General features: G+C 42.1%; 2 protein-coding genes across 6 annotated transcripts in view; one reads left to right on the top strand and one right to left on the bottom strand.

Moving 5' to 3' along the window:
* CEP63 (centrosomal protein 63) overlaps window positions 1-9,064 on the bottom strand; it is an 87,163-nt gene extending 78,099 nt beyond the window's left edge. For 2 of the 5 annotated variants that reach the window (XM_032630826.1, XM_032630831.1), the window contains exons 1-2: window positions 8,343-8,750; window positions 598-666 (exon numbers count right to left, since the gene is read on the bottom strand). In XM_032630826.1, the coding sequence (XP_032486717.1) occupies window positions 598-666; window positions 8,343-8,737 (464 nt within the window). In that variant the 5' untranslated portion in view covers window positions 8,738-8,750. The other 3 variants (XM_032630829.1, XM_032630828.1, XM_032630830.1) reach the window with 3 other exon arrangements.
* On the top strand, window positions 8,898-15,402 carry ANAPC13 (anaphase promoting complex subunit 13). Its single transcript, XM_032630833.1, has 3 exons — window positions 8,898-9,025; window positions 10,347-10,472; window positions 14,383-15,402. The coding sequence occupies exons 2-3, from the start codon at window positions 10,374-10,376 to the stop codon at window positions 14,506-14,508; spliced, it is 225 nt and encodes a 74-aa protein (XP_032486724.1). The 5' UTR covers window positions 8,898-9,025; window positions 10,347-10,373; the 3' UTR covers window positions 14,509-15,402.
* The last annotated feature ends 3,290 nt before the right edge of the window (window positions 15,403-18,692 follow it).

Raw genomic sequence — 18,692 nt, 5'->3', positions numbered from 1 at the left:
TATGTCACATTCTCAGCTAGTCAAACAAAATAAAAAGCTTTGGAAACAAGTAGGCTATTGGGAAAATGACAATACAATTTTAAGAGCTGTTTTAAGAACCTCCATCCTTGAGCCAAATTTATTCCAACTATTTCTTTCCAACTTATTATTAGAAACTTACCGCATCCTATCTTATTGTTGTAAACTTACTGATGTCCTTCAATGTTTCTGGAGATGCCAAATGTTACAAAGGTAGAAACAGAAGTGGACACAGATGTATTGGATTCAGAGATTTCCGGGAATGGCCACAGAGAGATAACTCCTAAGGTTTAATACTTTAAAAAAAAAAAAGCATTTGTTCTTAGTGTCACAAAACCTCTATAGCCTTTTGCTTTTTAAAAGCAGAAAATTTAACTGGGATGATAGTAAGCATCCAGCTTCACACTGCTGAGATGAGGGAAACACCCCAAGGAGAGAGACTGTCCACAAACACGACATGGATCAGCTTATATTTTGGTCACACTTCTGCTTCTGTACCCAAAGCACAAAATGGTCAGAGGCATAACTCAGACATGCTTTTTCAACTCAGTGAGAAGCTTAAGGTCAAAGCAAACTTACCCATCATGTCCCCGATTTTGTATTCCTTCCAACAAAGCCTCCATCGCCAAATCCCCTTTGTTTTGGCAACTGGGAAAGCAAAGAACTCTGTCAGGAGAAAATTCATTTTTTATGTTCTAACATTCCAACTTACAAACTTAAGAATGTGAATGAAAGCATACAAATAACAATGAGAAAATGCAGCACTTCTTAAGATGACTGTAGAAGCAGTCAAGGAATATCTCTTCAAGAAATACTAGAACCAAATACATTTCAGACTAAAACAAAACAATTTAAAATGATCTGAATTGCTACTGACACTCCCCCTGCACGACTGAAATCAAATACCTCACTGTCACGTCCCTACTTCCTCATGTAAGAGTGGGCCTGGGTGGAGATGGGGTGCTAGCAATAGAGGAACAGTGACACTAACAAATTGAGAGGTCAGAGGAAACGTGTAGCTTCTTTTAAAGAGATATTGTAAAAAGGTTAAATGCCCTGCGCTTCAACTTCTTGGCCCATCACGGGAGATCCTACTCACCGGCTAGATGACAGGCCCATGAAGCTCCTAGAACACCCTCCCTCACCTAAGAGGCAGCTACATGGGCCCTCCCTCCTCTGCACTTCATTGTTCCCAGTCCTTAACAGGTTCTTTCATAGGAGTTACACCACCCTGGAAATGTCCTTTTGCACACCTTTTTCCCCTACTATTCAACCGTCAAGGGTAGAAAACCAGTTTTTTTCACACCTGCAGCTCCAGGGCTTAGAGTAGCATTTCAGCCTGGCCTGTGCTGAATGCTTTTGGCTGAATGTATCTCAATTCCCCTCCCTTTTCACCTATCCCCCTATGCAAACTGGTCATAGCTGGAGAACTACAGAGAAGAGTCTAGCAGAGAAAGAAGGGAAGGGAGATAAAACAGACACAGGAGAATGAGAAGACTGCAAAATACAACCACTACACGTTATTTGCATCTATTTCTAAAGTTACTAATAGGAGTACTAAATAACTGTTCACGCACACATATGGCAGAGAGGATTTCTTTCCAGCTGGTTTATCCTTTGTATTACACCAACATTAGACAAAATAAAAACCTAAAGAAAAATGTTTTCATGGTCTATTCCACTTTCTTTCAAACAATGACACAGTCAATTACAAGAGGACGCAGATTCTGTGTTTTGATCCACTCTAAGGAACTGAGAGGCAGTACACAGTTCACACAGTACCATGTATATGGAAACCCAGGATAAAGTCCTGCTCTGCAACTAAGTAGCTTTGTGTCCTTGGACTTCAGTTTTTGCCTCTATAAAGTAAGAAGCATGATCTATATAATCTCCAAGGTTTCTTCCAGCTTTTTAATGGGATTCTAATAGCCAATTACATATATTCTGCACCATGCTCCTGACAACTCTACATGGATATTTATTAAATAAGTAGGAAAGTGCTCTTCCTAAGGACAGAGCTACTACAGTTATTCAAAACTATCATTAGTAAAATTATACTCCTTTAGGTCATGTTATTCTTAAAAAATACATTTAGTAATATATATTAGAAACAGATTTAGTAACATACATTAATATATTTTCTGGATGATATTATTTAGTAATTAGGAATATTTATAATAGAAGCTAAGTCATTGAATGCTCAACTCTTCTGCCTGTCTATATTGTCAGATTCAATCTTCATAACAATTTTAAAACATAACTACTATTACTTTGAGGAAACTGAGGCTCAGAAGGTTAAATAACTTGATTATGGTAAACTACAAACCACAGTCCTAGGATTCAAACCTAGGCAATGTGACTCCTAAGTTCCAGCCAATGTGCAATCTTTATATATTTTACAGTATTCCAGATCTTAAAATACATCAGCATATCTTCTTTTTATTTAATAATGTGTTCTTGGCATAAACAAAATCAAACCAAATTGAAAAGTCTGGACACAGGAAAAAATATACAAACTTAATTATGATGTCACCACCATGGCCACCAGGTGGCAGTAGCACAACAGTGAAAATAGTCCACATAGGGGAAAATAGCCATTTCAGAAATTAAAATCATGGTCTAAGACTTAGTTAAGGAGATCTCTGTTTTTTAAAAAAAAAAGGTGGGAGGGGCTCCCCTGGTGGCGCAGTGGTTGAGAGTCCGCCTGCCAATTCAGGGGACATGGGTTCGTGCCCCGGTCCGGGAAGATCCCACGTGCCGCGAAGCGGCTGGGCTCGTGAGCCATGGCCGCTGAGCCTGCGCGTCTGGAGCCTGTGCTCCGCAACGGGAGAGGCCACAACAGTGAGAGGCCCGCGTAACGCAAAAAAAAAAAAAAAGGTGGGGATGGGGTGGGGAAGAACCAGTAACATTCTCTGTGGAAAATAATCTTACTAATATATAATGATCTTTTAACAATACTTTCACCATCTCCTCGAGCAGCTGACCAACACCATCATTTCTCATTCCTGAGGATCAGGTAAATAGCAAGGATTCAGATCTTCTGTGGACTTTTCTCATCCGAGTTTCTCATAGCTATATCACTGACTCATTTCCTAACCAACCTGACCCTCATTCAGCTCCGTGCACTACACCACTTGCTTTCTTTTTTGCCTGTGCCATGTGGTAAGTATATAAAATTTATTCTTTATCCAAATAAATACAAATTTAAGCAATTACTGTTTGATAATCTGCTACTCCTTGCCACTAACATGAAATGTTAATGTAGTTAAATGGAAATTGTGTAGCTCTACAATTGGTACAGGACACTCTTAGTCATTTCTGCAGTTAGACCAAGATATCAACGAACAGAGGTTATATTTAAAACTCTCGTTTCGAATGAAGGCTACTTTAAATCAGTGAAATCTAGAATAAAATGGTTAAAGGAAATACAGGCTTTTTCACCAAGTCTGGGAAGCAGGGAAAACATACTTTAAACCTTAGGAAAAAAGAATCCAAAGAGGTTACCTAGGGACTTCCCTGGTGGTCCAGTGGTTAAGAATCCGCCTTCCAATGCAGGGGATGCGGGTTCAATCCCTGGTCGGAAAACTAAGATCCCACAAGCTGCAGGGCAACTAAAGCCTGCACACCACAACTAGAGAAGCCCACGTGCTGCAGCGAAGACCCAGCACAACCAAAATAAAAAAAACAAAGAGGGTATCTAGTAATGGGCAAATCTTTGATATTCATTAACATATTGGAATTTAAGAGCTAGAAAGAACCCAAAGGACTCCAATTTAACCTCTTTATTTTACAGATCAGGAAAAATATCCAGAGTATGCACCCAAGATCAAATTACTCACAAAATGGGACACAGGAAGAAAATAAAAACTCTGGTTAGATATGTGTACTAAGAGAAGGAATATGCCTACTCATCAAGTCTCATTTAAAGGAAGATAACAATGCTTTGTCCCTTACCTGCCTTGGTGTTACTGTGATTACAAAGATTTATGGCTATGACAGATATACTATGACTGATAAACTGTGCCTGCTCCAATAAATAATCAATATCATTTATGACTGCCCAGAAAGGTTCCTGCTTAAATTTAAGGGAAAAAATTATCAGATAAAGTATCAAAGAAATTTTCCAAAATAAAAATGAAATTTTAAAACACTGTTCAAACTATGACTCAAAATCCAGAAAGAATAAGGGGCTAAGACTAAGAAATCTTAGGAGACAAAACTACACTTTTACATGGGAAAAATGCTGTAAGCAAAGCTGAAAGATAGATGACAACATTACTTGAAAGTTTTATCACAAGGGGTTAATTAACCAAATACATAAAGAGCTTCTAAAAACTGAAGGAAAAATAAAAATCTATAGAAAAATGTGCAGAAGGTATGAACAAAGAGTTCTCATAAAAAGAAATGCAAATGACCTTAAACATATGAAAACATGCTCAACCTTGTTTACAATAAGAGAAACAAATTTAAACTACACTGAGTTACCCTTTCTTCTGTATTAGATTAATGAAAAATTAAGTTTGAAAATGCACTCTGATGACAAGGCTATGGGAACAGGCATTCACATACACTGTAGGTAGGAATGCAAAACGGTACAACTACTATAGAGGAAATTTTGGCAATACTTAGCAACTGAAATATATGCATTTACCCTTTGATCCAACAATGCCACTTCTAGGAATCTATCCCAAACATATGTTGCCAAGAATACAAAACCATACATGCAGCAGGATATACACTGCAGGACTATTTGCAAGAGTAGGAAACAACACAAATGCCTATTGACAGGGAACTAGTTGAATATTCATCCACCAATGGTATAATACTATGAAGCTGTGAAAAGGGAAAACGATCTCTACATACTTCTATGGTGGGATCTACAGGGCACATAATATTAGATGAAAAAAGCAAGATAGAAAACAGTATATGCAAACCCTACTTTTTACCTACGAAAGGGAGAAAATTATAGATATATATTATATATATTGCATAAATATAAATTATATATTATATATGTTATGTATAATATAAATTTCAGAATATATTAAGGATATATAATTATATATAAATATATAACATATATAGTGTATTTGTTCTTCTGGAAGGACAAGCTCAAAGCTGGTAAATATGACACCTGTAAGGATGGGAAATAGTCAGGGTAGAGAAAACAGGAAGCTAAACTTGTCTGGATGTATACCTTAACAGCTATTTGTTTTATAGGCACTATGCTAATGTTTTATAATATAATGAAAGAAATCCAGTTGGAAAAAAAAAAAGCAGTATTGAAAAATATTGGAAACAGGGGCTTCCCTGGTGGCGCAGTGGTTGAGAGTCCGCCTGCCGATGCAGCGGACATGGGTTCCTGCCCCGGTCCGGGAAGATCCCACATGCCGCGGAGCGGCTGGGCCCGTAAGCCATGGCCGCTGAGCCTGCGCGTCCGGAGCCTGTGCTCTGCAACGGGAGAGGCCACAACAGTGAGAGGCCCGCGTACCGCAAAAACAAACAAACAAAAATATTGGAAACAAAATGAAATAAATCAACTATCAATTAGATATCAAGTTGGCACCCTTACCATATAACAAATTGTTTCATTGGTTTTAAAATGCAACAATTTTACTGTACATATTCCAACTGGGATATATACTAAGGACAAAAACGTACTACAGAGAATCCCTAAACATCACTCAGGAATCATATTGTTAATAGTAAAATTGGTATCATTAATTTGAAAGCATTATATATAATACAGAAAAAGTATGTTAATAGGCAAATGAGAAAAAGATACAAATATAAAATCAAGTGTTTAAAGAAACTATGAAATTAAATTGGAAATATCACTGTGAATTCTGGATACTTCTCTTTTTAAAAAATGTACATATTTCCTAATTTTGGCCACTGTAAATCCTAAAACCAGTGACCAATCTAGTAGCAAGAGTACCTTCAGTACCCAGACTGGTCTCTAAACACCATCTCCCACTGAAAGGAACCAGGACTTCTTGGTGGCCAGAAATGTTTAAATGAGCCAGGAACATGTTTTACCAGAAAATAAGGAAACTCTCAAAGATTACTGGTCATATCAAAGTGGACAGAAGCCAACTTAAATAGGCTGCCACTCGCCAACAACAGGACAACTTGAGTAACCCCCCAACAAAAAGACTGCAGTAGGTTGAAACAGTTTAAATATATTTAAGTCTATAATTTCATGATGATAAAAAAAAAAAAAAGGCAAAACCCTCATGGTTACCTTTGAGGTTGCCAGGCCACCAACTTATTACTGTGCTCTGAAAATAGAGGGAAAGAATTAAGCATTTTTCTTGCCTTTCCTATACAAACTGTATTTCAAATAGCTGGTGGGGTAGTCAAATAGCTGGTGAAGTAAAAAGTTCTTATTCATAAAAAATTTCCAGCTAATAAATGCTGAGGAATGACAGAATCAGAAAATCACCGTATTGCAACCATCGATGCAATAGTGGATACAGGCAACCTAAATCCATGAAAGGATCTCACCATTAAGTGAAAGGCTCATGGAGAATTTCATGATGGATGGACTGGGCTGACAACACCTGAACCCACTACGATGCTCGATTTTAAAATCACAGAGAGAAAACTCAGACATCATGTGCCTCTCTGGAGTGTTTTGCACCACTCATGAAATTTTGCCCTGCCCTCACCCCCACAAAAAAAGTCAAGGTTGAATCTGATCAATCTTCTAGACCAGTGCTCTTCAACAGAACTTTATGCAATTATGGAAATATTTTACATATACACCAAACTATTGGGCCCTTGAAATGTTGCCAATGCAACTAGGGAACTGAAATTTTTAGCTTTATTTCATTTTAATTCATTTAAATAGCCACCAATGGCTGATAGCTACTATATTGGACAGTGCATTTCTAGACCTTACTACCAGTTTAGAGGGAATAAAGGGAATAGATGTACAAGTTAAAGGATACCATGTGGATGCAATCAACTAAATCTAGAATGTTAAGGGAAAAAAGAGAGGCAATGAAACTGCTATATTAAAAAAGACTGAAAAAGTGTTATCAACTCAATGCAACACGTGGATCTCTACGAGATTTTGATCCAAACAAGCTACTTATAAAAATACATGTATGGGACAAGTGGGGAAACCTGAACCCAGACTGAATATTGACATTATGGGATTTTTATTAATTTTCATAGATGTGATGACAATACTGTGGTTTTGTAAAACTGAAAACACAAACTTAGTTCTTGAAGAACAAAAACCCAAAGTAACATAAAAACCGAAAATTCAATTCCTGAAGCCCAGGTCAATGTTGGCTTTAGCTGAATTTCAAATCAAATTGACATATGTTTAAAAGTAGGAAGCTCTGATAAAGTGGACCACTGACGCTGTCACCATCTGCCACCACTACTGTATAAGTGAGAACAGGAAGGAACAAGCAAAGGTGTTCTACCTTTTAATGGGAGACAAGTGGCATCAGTACAATTAACATATACAATAACTACAAATAATTGTTAAAACCTGAATACATTTTAAAGAGCAGTGTAACTGAATGTTTATAAATATCTAACCCACTTTAATTTCAGTCATTCTTACCATACTGATCACTGGTAATGATATAGTCAAAAGGCAAGAAGCTCAGGATAAAAATCAACCTAAAGATGATACTGCATTCCAAATAAGAAAATACATACCCTTTGTTATATCATTAAGCTACAGCTATGATCAATATAAATAAAAATATTTGAAGGTAACATGTAGTTAACGATCCTTATGATTTCCTCTTCGTATCTTGAAAATAAAATTAAATGCAAGCATGTGGGGAACTGTATAAGTAAAGGGCACAAATCCTACAATACTGCTTTTATTAAAGGAAGAAAAAAAAATTTAAGACTGGCTTAAGAATCGTCTGTAAGGCTGAAGGAAAACTACTCTGCAAGTAAGAGTGCTGTTAACTGTAAACGATGACTAGTCGCTGAGAGCAAGCTCATCTTTACCCTGATGTTGTAAGTCATTAAAAAAACAAAACAACACATTATGAGCCGAGATTTACTGCCTTCAAATACCTTCATGATTAAAGTATTCTAAGAACCCGTTCCTTTTATTCCCTTACTTCATTATCTATTTCCCATCCCTGATTTGAATGGAGCAATCCAAAAGTTCAGGGTCCCCCAACTTCAGTCCTTCATGATTTCTGCCACATTTCAGTACCTAATGTACTAACATTAAGGTTTTTAAGTCAACTCACTTTTTACAACTTGCTGAACTTCTCACCCATAAATGAACCGCTATCACCTGCCATCAAAGACCTAAGTCTCAACAATGTTAGGAAGCTAACCAGATGAGGCGGCCCAGGCGGGAGGGCTGGGCCGGGGGCCTCTCCCCTGAAGTGGAAGACTGGCCCGCGGCCGACTCCGCTCGGGGAAGATGAGCAGCTCGCCCACCCCGCAGCCCTCCCTCCGGCCCGGCCTCCGGGGAAGGGCTGACCACGTGGCTGGGCCGAACAGTGCGCTGGGGGAGGCCATATCTGGCTTCGCGGGTCCGCAGAGCGTCTGCTGCGAGGCCGATGGGTGGGGCGCCGGGGCGGGCCCGGGCCGGCGCGGGCGAGCCTGGAGGCCAGCGGGCTGCTGAGGAAGCCGGCCCCAGGCCATACGATCGCACTGGCCGCGGCCCCACCGCAGCCAGAGCTGCCTGTGGACACTGCCGCGCCTCTCTCGTCCGACGTTCCCACATGCGGTTATGGGGATTCCGCGAGCGCGCCCCCGAAGCTTCCCGCCGTTACCTCCGGCCGGGGGCGCGCACGCGCGTCACCGCCAACCTAACGTCCAGCCACAGTCGTCTGCACGTTCGTTCCGCCCACTGCCCCCTCACTTGTAATAGAAGCAACATCCTCCCTGACTCCCCCTCCGCGCCTGCAAATGGGCTCACCCATATCTGGGGATCGGAGAGAAGACCGTGCTGATCACGTGACACTGAGAGGGTGGTCCGCTGGAGGCGGGCGCCGCGCTGGGCCGGGTGCTGGTAAGGGTTTCCCGCGCCCCTAGCCTAGGTCTTGGAGAAGCGGAAGCGCGTTCGGACTTATGCTGCTCCTCTTGGCCGAGGCCGTTCTCTTAACCTCATCCTTATAACCACCCTCCTCACCGCACCTTGGGAGGGGTGGAAAGGGACTTGCGCGGCGGTCCTGGGCCTCCCCCGCTGCCGCATTTGGTATATCCTGCCTCGGGCCGGAAGCCGCGGCTGTGGGGCCGCCTCCCACACCTGTACGGATGGCGGTGGCCTGCGAGGGTCATTTTTAGCGCGGGAAAAGGAGTTCTAGTTTTGCTGCTGTAACTACACGTTTGCAGAGCTCTAAAACAGAGATGGATAAAACTGCCCTGCCCGGGGGAACGTACGCACTGCCTGTCTGGGAAGACCCTGTGACGGGCAATGTAACAAGCTCCCGATGGGGACCATTCAGTGCGCCCAGGGAACTATGGGGCCCGCGGAGGGGCGGGGACCGCGTTCTCCTTGGCGCTTAGAGAAAGTTCCTGCAGGAGGCGACCTGGGCGCTAAGTTTTTAGACTGACTGAGGGTTAGGTAGGGAAAAAAGGAACAAGATCGTGCATTCCAAGCATTGGGATAGTCACACGTGTAAAAAAAAAATTTTGTTCAGGAAAGTGGTAATGGCTTGTTCTGGCAAGTGTGGCAAAGTGCTTGGGATGGTGGCCGTGTCCTGGTCATTGCACGCGTTATGCTATCCACCCTTCCAGCTCCTGAAGAGTGAAGGCACCTTAGCGCCTAATTCTGGAAATGGGATATTGACCCCGATGAGCTGACGCCGAACTTTGAGTTTGGAAGGAAGAGTAGTTATTAGTGATGGGGCAAAGAGACCTTTAAGTGCAAAGGTTGGAAAGTGTGACAGGGTTAGAGGTGTTTGGAAGAGGGACAGGTGGGAAAAGATTGAGGCCAGATTGGGGAAGGCTATGCTGAGTCATTGATACAAATTTTACACACAGCAATTGGAAACAGTAATGCCTGAGCAATCAGTCATAAAGCCGACCTAACTTGTTTAGTGGATCATAAGGACAAGAAGGAACCGGTCAAGGGCAGAATGTGTGCTGAAGCTGGAGTGATCTGAGAAAACTTTACAGAAAGGTGGAATCTGTGTGTGACCGGGAAAATCAGCTGGGAGGGACTATGGTCTTATAAATAAACTGCAACCTGACCCAGATGAGATGAGTCTTTCCCAGGGTGATATCATGCCACAATTCACATCCAGGCTAAAAAGCCTGGAGAACCCTACTGCTAGATTACATCATCTCCTCAGTCTTCATGTTTAAGAAATAATCTTTTTGGCTTACAGATCTGGCAAGATCAAAGCTGCAGGAGAATGGACAGTGAGGTACAGAGAGATGGAAGGATCTTGGATTTGATTGACGATGCTTGGCGAGAAGACAAGCTGCCTTATGAGGATGTTGCAATACCACTGGTAGGCTGTAATTTGTGCTGAGGGTGATAGGTTAAAGGTATGATCTGGTAGACCCTAGTAGGGGTAGGATATCAAGACAAACTAGTAAGGCAAAGAAATCAAAGCTGTGGAGTCCTCTAACTCTAGAAGCTTCTGGAGAACATTTAGCTTGACTTTGAAGAGAAATGTGGTTCAGAGGGCTGACGTGACCAGCTCAGTTAGGGGATCATTCCAGAACTAGAACCCAGGTCTTCTGAGCCATGTTCTGTCTACCACACCAAAGCTAGTAAACCGGATGATGAAAGTTTAATGCACACAATGAGGAGGAATAAGAAGCAGTGGCATATGCACTTTATCTCTTCTCTACCTGTGGTTTGTCAGTTGACATTTTTAGAAACTCACATTTTTGGAACACATACCTATTCTAGGTTCCCTGGAAAATATTTGGAAGAGAACTGGCTTTTCTTCTTTTGCATTTAGACCATCACACTCTTTTCTTTCCTGACCTCTGGAAAATTCTCCCGCAATGAGTTTGTTAAACCTAACGTAATAAGTGACCTAAACATTTTGCTTGAATAAATATTTATTAAAAATCCTATTTATGTCACAGAGGACTAGCAAGGAGAACAGAGACTGTCTTTCTTTAGAGCCTGCCAATTGCAAAGAGCCATTAATAAAATAGAGCTTGCAGGCAGACCATGTGCTGCTGCCATTTACATTTTCATCTAAGAATAAGAGGTAATATGTTCAGTGAATAATAAACATAGCAAATAACAAGTAACAGCTTAGTTCAAGTTTAGAAAAATAGTCAAAAGAGCATAATGAGAATTATAGTTCCATTTATTGAATACCTGTTTTGTGTCATAGACCAAGGTTGAAATCTGACATACATTATCTGTATCCTTAAGACACCCTTCAAGGGTGGTTGTGTTCTGCCCACTGTATAGGAAGGAAACAGAATCAAAGAGGGGAACTTGCCCAAAGGTTGGTAGCCAATAAGTTGGACTTCACACCGAAGTCTGTGAGGCTCCAGATCCTGTCCGGTGGTGGTTCTTTCATTCCGCAAGCAATTCTTGAAGCCTACTATGTGCCTTAAGACTTGGTAAGCATAAGTACAGTTTCTGCCCCTCGGAGTCTAGAGAGGCAACATATATCAATAAATAATTGTAATAGTAAGTGTTCTAAGTGAGGGTTGTGAACAGCTATGTAGTGTAAGAAGTGGCTGATTGCCTGGTGGGCATCAGGAAGGACTTCAGAGAGATAAATCACATTTGAGCTGGTCATAGGGAGGAAAAGAGGTTTAGTGAGGGTAGACAGGGGCCAACCAGCAGAGGGGACAGATGTGCAAAGGCTCAGAGTTTTAAACTGCTTTGGGAGATGGTGAGGCAATTCATTGTGGATGGAGGATATACTTCTCATAAAAGGTAGGGAGAAAAGTTGGTCTTGGACCCAATTTTGAGAGGAGCACTTGATGCCATGCTTAGCCCTCATCCTGAGGATATCCAGGAGTGAGTGGTCTTCAAAGTAGAGATCTGCCACGCTCAAATATATTAGAAAATCAGTTTAGCAACATTGTTAGAGAACGTGTGTCAAGGAGAAAGGGGCCAGTGACAGAGCAAAGAGACCAATTAGAAAGCTAACGCAGTGTCTAGACAAGGGAGGAGGACCTAAACAAAAGCAAGAAAGTGGAAGGGAATTGCTGAATTCTGGACATACTAATAGCAGGATTTGGGGACCATTTGTGTGGAAGGGGTTGAGTGAGAGGAAGATTTCCATGCTGACTTCCAAGTTGTAGCCTGGCCCTGTTGCTAATCTGTGTTTTTTCCCAGGACTTGTGATTCTAAGGCAATGTTTGTGTCATTAGCTTTTGTTGCTGCCTAACAAATAACCCCAAAACATAGTGGCTTAAAACAGCCGTTATTTATGTCATGATTTTGTCATTCAGCTGAGAGAGTCTTGTGATCTTTGCCAGCTCGGTTGATCTCTGCTGGACTTGGTGGTGTTTTGCAGTCGGCCAGCAGGCTGGCTGGAGGCTGGGATGATGAGCTGACTAGGCCACAGTCTCATGATCCTGCAGATTAGCCCAGACTTCACAATCATTTTAGGGTTCTAAGAGCAGCATGAGAGGAAACTGTAAGGCTTCATGGAGCCTAGGCCAAGAATTGTGGCCATTTTTGCAGTACCCCACAATAGATGATTGTTATGTTCACGATACTTTATGATACTTTGTGTTTGTTTTCCAGGCATATATGCAATTTTATATGTTGGCATTCATTGCAAGAGACAATAGTGACCAAATGAAAAACGTGTTATTTTAGAACAAGATGAAATTAAATAATATCTGAATTAAATAATTGATTAACCAAGGACTTGTTTATGGTTTGCCAGCTGTAAGTAGTTACTGAAACAAAACTTTCTCTTTGCATTATTGCTTTAGAGAAAATGGTAGTTCCTTTCAATTTGTACAAGTATGTTTGAATCTGAGTATTTGTAGAGCAAGATGTGATTCAAACATACTTGTACATATTGTAATTAAGTCATTTTAGTCACATTGAACATCACTTTGAAGGAAAAAAGTTATTATATTCATATACTGCACATTGGAGTCCAGTGGGAAATCATAAGTCTAGATATTGAATAACAGTTTGCTACCCTTAAATAAAAGTCGGGCTTCCATGGTGGCGCAGTGGTTGAGAGTCTGCCTGCCGATGCAGGGGAAGCGGGTTCGTGCCCCGGTCCAGGAGGATCCCACATGCCGCGGAGCAGCTGGGCCCGTGAGCCATGGCCGGTGAGCCTGTGCGTCCAGGGCCTGTGCTCCGCAACGGGAGAGGCCACAGCAGTGAGAGCCCCATGTACAGCAAAAAAAGTCTAAATTCAGATAACTGAAAAGAAATATATTGGTATCAGTGAATTCGTACGAAACAGAGTTCCAGTAGTAATAAATTTAAATTTAAAATACAAGGAAACTATCAAAAACTTCTCACCACACGCCAAAAAATGGTGAACTGTGCAAGGTGATGGATGTGTTAACCTTATTGCAGTAATCATTTCACAATATATATGTGTATCAAATCATCACATTGTACATTTTAAACTTACACAATGTTATATGTAAATTAAATCTCAGTAAAGCTCGAAATATATAAAAAAATTCCCCAGATTCTACATTAAGTGTGGCCCGTGGCTTACCATTTTAAGAAAGTTGCGGGTAGGCTATGTTGTTTTATGTTGCCCTGCTCCACCACTAGGGGGAAGCCTCATCTATTGTGTTACATTTTCAGTGCTCCTACCTCCATTATAATATAGGCACATTGGATACAGGATCGTTGTTGAATACCTTTCTTGTGCTTAAGGAACATGCCAGCAAATGTGGTATTCTATAAAGCAGCCTTCCCCAAAAAAGATATAGTACTGGCTCTTTTCAGTGTTCCTAGCCACTAGTAAGGATGACAGTTAGTCCTTGCACTGGATACCCCATGCAGTGCTGGGCACCTGACCTGCATTTCCTCATTTAGCCCTCACAGCAGTCCTGTGAGATGGTGACTACTTTTTTCTCTCGTTGCCTAAGAGGAAGCAAAGGCTGCAAGGGTCTGAATACCTTGCCTGAGTAACCCAACAAATGGTGGCGTCATGGCCTTGGATCCCAGTGGCTCCCAGAAGCCTGTGTCCTGAGCCTTCTGCCACGCTGCCTGCCACACAAGTACCAGAGTCATAATGCCATCACTCCCGGCTGGAGACGGATGAGGCACGTTTGAGCGAGGCTTGTGATGTTTCCTCACATTTTTTATTTTCTAGCTATTTCCATAGGATATGCTTCTATGCTGCCTGTTTCTAGGAACTCACAGGTTTTAATTCCAAGTGCTTTTGAGTTTTAAGGGGTTTGTTAACATAGAGTGTGACATCGTCCTGAATGTCCATTGTACCTTTTCAGAATGAGCTTCCTGAACCTGAACAGGACAATGGCGGCACCACAGAATCTGTTAAAGAACAAGAAATGAAGTGGACTGACTTGGCCTTACAGTACCTCCATGAGAACGTTCCCCCCATTGGAAACTGACGCCTGGCTCCTTGTTCATCCACAGATTTTTTTTAAATACACAGATACAAAATGTTTTCTTTCAGCCTCCTAATTTGAGTCTTTCAGTGTTAGATCAGCGCTCAAAAATGTACAACTAATTTTGTGGCCACAAAATGCAGTGTGAAAATACTCAACCCGAACCAGAAGCTGATTGCGATTTCTTGGGATTGCAGAATATCTGGCCCTTTGAACCTAAAGTTCTTCATTGACTAGCTAGTATTTGAGCATGATTGATTAAACATTTGCCTTTAACTCTGATTTTGCTTTACTGTCAGAGTTTAACACTTCCCAACTACTTATATATGTCCTGTGACACAGGTGATTGAAGATATGAGAGGGAAAGGCGAAGAACAACAAAGCCAGACATGAGAATTAACTTCTCATGTACCCCCATTCTGAGAATCATCTGAGTGGGTGTGTGTGGAGTCTGTAGATGTAATGGACGTATAGATGGCCCATTCACTGACTACTGGGATTCCTAAGATTCCCCATGAGATTTTCAAACTTTGGATAAATTTACAAATTAAAAGCTATCTTGACCGTTAACCCCTGATCTCCCTACAGCTTCCTTTGGTGCCGCTAGAAAGGCGAGATAGACCGTTAGTTTTATCCAGTAACAGGATTTCTTATTTTCTCAAAGCCTTTCCAGATATAACTGAAGCACCATGGAATCAATATTTAGTTGCACATTTGTGAAATAACTTGTATTTTGGAAAACGCCTTGATGGACATTATCTCCTAGAATTCTTTGCCTGTTTTATGTGGTATCTCTTTTATTCTCTCCCCAGATTGTAAATTCTGTGGGAAGAGGCCCTGGCTTTTACATCTGTATCCCTCACTGAAAAACTGGAAACACTGAATAATTGAAATTTCTCTTCTCGTCGTTTTTTTAACTGGGTCATTTTATTTACATACCTTTTAGGAGTAGGAAGTGTACCACAAAACAAATGAGCCGATTTTAGGGTTTCGATCAGAAACATGGTTGTAACAACTCACCTGACATCCAGACACACCCAGGCTGATCTCCCTGTGGATCAGTGACTTGCCTAGGAGTCATTTATCTCAGAATAAAGACCCCAAGTCAGCAGTCCCTCAATAACTGAAGACAGACAACCCAGTAGAAAAGAGAATTACGATGTGCAAAAAAAACATACCGAAAGAGAACAAAGCTTTTCAAAAAATTAAAGTAAAATTCCACAGTTCTTCCATGTTCTAGTTAAATGAGGGCTTTACTACAACTTTATTTGTGGTGTATAATACGTAAAACACTGACATCTGGATATTAGGAGATGTTCATATGAATCCACCCATGCTTGTGGACCCAGCCTTTCCCAGGGGTATTGGTGGAACAGTGAAATATGAAAGCTGTCTGGATTTCAGCTGAATCAGAATTAGGCTTGTAAGACAGGCAGCTGTTGGTTTATCTGCTTGGCTTGTGACCCTTATCTGAGAACTGCCCCCACGCCAAGTTTGTGACCTGTGATGTGGTGACAGCCATAGCTCATGTGAGGAATTAGGTGACAAATTCTGGGCCAAATTGTCAACTGCAGCTTTGGAATCTGCCCATCTAGGACTGGCTTGAGGATCATGGGCACAAGAGATGCTAGGCTGCCATTGTAGGGTGCCTTTTCAACCTTATGTGCCAGAATACCCAAGGAGGAAAGTGTCTGCAGAGGGAGGCTCAGAGGCTGTGTCCCTGTAGCTTTCCAGCTGGTTCCTGCGCCTTTGTTCCCGTAACTTTTGAGTTCAAAGCATGTGTGTTGCTCTCCTCTATGGGAGGCGCCTCACTTGTTGCTGAGAATGTGGCAGTGAACAAAATAAGTATGGCTTCTGCCTTCATTTAGTGAGGGAAACATGCATTAAACCAATAGGCATACAAATCTCTGATTTTAAATTGTGACACATGCTAGGAAGAAAAAATAGAAGATGCCCCTTAGGTTCCTGGAAGCAAAACCTGAAGCAGTTTCTTGTGCAAGGAATTTATTGAGATTGTGCGCTCAGGAGAAATCTGTGAGGGAAGCAGGGTAGGGCAGGGGAAGAACCTGAGCAAAGATGTGGCTTCAGCTGGAGTCTGGCCTCTGCCTGGTCCCACAGGAGCTGCAGAGCACGATGTTACCAAGAGTCTTCCCACCTTGAAGCAAGATCCTAGGCCTTCGTGTTGAGTATGTGGTGGTCAGCCATTGGCTCTGCCCTCCCTCCGTCCCCCAGGGAGGGCATAACCAGGCATTGCCAGGGGCCAGGGCTCTCCAGGGAACAGTGTATCTCCTGGCAGCCAACACAGTCAGGGAATGGGTGCACAGACAGACGGGGCAAAGGGGATCTGGGCCCCAGCAGTGACTACTGCAGGGTATAGGGAGTATGACTGGGGACCTGATTTAGATTAGATAATCACAGCAAAACTTTGTGATAAGTAGCTTTTATAGCACATAATTTCAAATATATTGTATTTGAATTTTTTCCATTGTCCAAGGAAGCAGCCAGGTCCTTAGTGCTTCCTGTTCACAGCAGAGAGCATGTGCTCAAAACCAACCCTACCCCCTTTAGGGGAGCAGGGGAGGGAGGAAGAGGAGGATCCTCTTAGGAGTAGTGGAAGTCTGTGCCCCAGTGGCTGGTGATACCCAGGGAGATGGTGAACTTCAGAAGCTCGTGGTTTGGGGGTGCCCCAAAGGATACCTGAAGTCAACCTGAGTCTCCCAGCTTGGGCAAAGACACCCTAGCGCTGGAACCACCTCCTTCAAGGGCCCCTCAGAGTTGACGGTGAGGATAGCAGCAGAAACGCAGATGGAGTGGAGAGTAGAGGTCCTCGCCCATTTTCAAGCTCATTTATGGACATCCTAAATGCTTGTGAGACCCTGAAAGAGGAAAGGATGCCTCAGGGACCACAGATCTAATTTCTGCTGCAGCACAGCAGAATGGAGCCTCCTTGAGTTTGTGGGCCAACACCTGATGGATGGGTAGGAGTAGCCAGGGGAAGAATTAGGGGGTGAGGATTGATGGCCAAGAGCAAATTGCATAAAGCTCAGAGGTGGAGCTGGCATCCCGAACAAGGTGGGTGGGGAGGCAGAAGGAGGTAGAGGAGTGGCCTAATCAGGTTTTATTTTTTTTAACCTTTTTTTTTTTTAACCTAAGTCACTCTGGGTTTGAGCAGGTAAGAACAGAAGTGGAAAGACAGAAGAGCTTTGCCTTGGCTCAAGTGAGGGATGATGATGGCTTGAACCAGCAATATGGGGGTGGCAGTAGAGGGACTTGGAATACCTTAGAGGTCATTGCCCACAAGTGCCAGGTGAGAGGTGTGTGTCAGGAAGCCAGCACCCCGGATGGTGGTTGTGTGGTTCAAAAGAGACTCGGGTGCCCAGTGTGAGTGCTAACCTGTGACCAAGGGGGAAATTCTCTGAGCCAGACACACGACTCTGGGTGCAGCTTCTGTCCTCTAGCAACGGAGAATCTGGTCCAGGAGCTGCCCATCCTTTGAAGTCCAACTTAAACCCACTTCTTAATAATATAGTAACAATAATACAGTTAATTGAGTGCTTCTTTGTGTTTTAGACGCGTGAACTCCAGCCCTCATGTCCACTTTTTAAGGTGGATATTATTGTCCTCATTGATCAAGTGATGGAAGCTTAAAATTGAATAATTCATTCCAAGTTAAAGTCACTCAAATAGTAAATGGGTTCCATCCTAGGCTGTCTGATCCTAAAATCTGTGTCCTCTTCCTGGACCACGTGATGTCCCCTGAAAAACCTTCTGTGACCACTGCATTCTGAAATGGGAAGAAAATCCTATTGGATCATTTAGAACTTCCAAATGTTTACCTTCTTTTACAATTGAGATTTAAAAAAACTGAAAAATTTTTGCTAGGAACCTAGGAGTCATGAAACATTTAAAAATTCAACCTATTACCAAACCTATATATAATTCATATAACTCATAATTTTACCACCATGAGTCATGTTGTTGTCACTTGTTTGTGTACAAGGTCAAATCCCTAAGATGTGTTTTCAGATTTTGGTGCTTTGACAGTTTGATGTCAATGCTACTTAGTACCCAGCAGGAGGCGCTCAATTCCTTTAAGAAAGTCAGAATTGCTGGCGGAACTTTAAGTAAACTCTAACTCAAGGTCCTGAATAAATGTGGTGTTTTGCTTGGGAGCGATTCTGCATATC

The sequence above is a fragment of the Phocoena sinus genome, chromosome 4, assembly GCF_008692025.1.
Source record: "Phocoena sinus isolate mPhoSin1 chromosome 4, mPhoSin1.pri, whole genome shotgun sequence".
Lineage (NCBI taxonomy): Eukaryota > Metazoa > Chordata > Mammalia > Artiodactyla > Phocoenidae > Phocoena > Phocoena sinus.
This window is presented reverse-complemented; position numbering and strand designations above follow the sequence as displayed.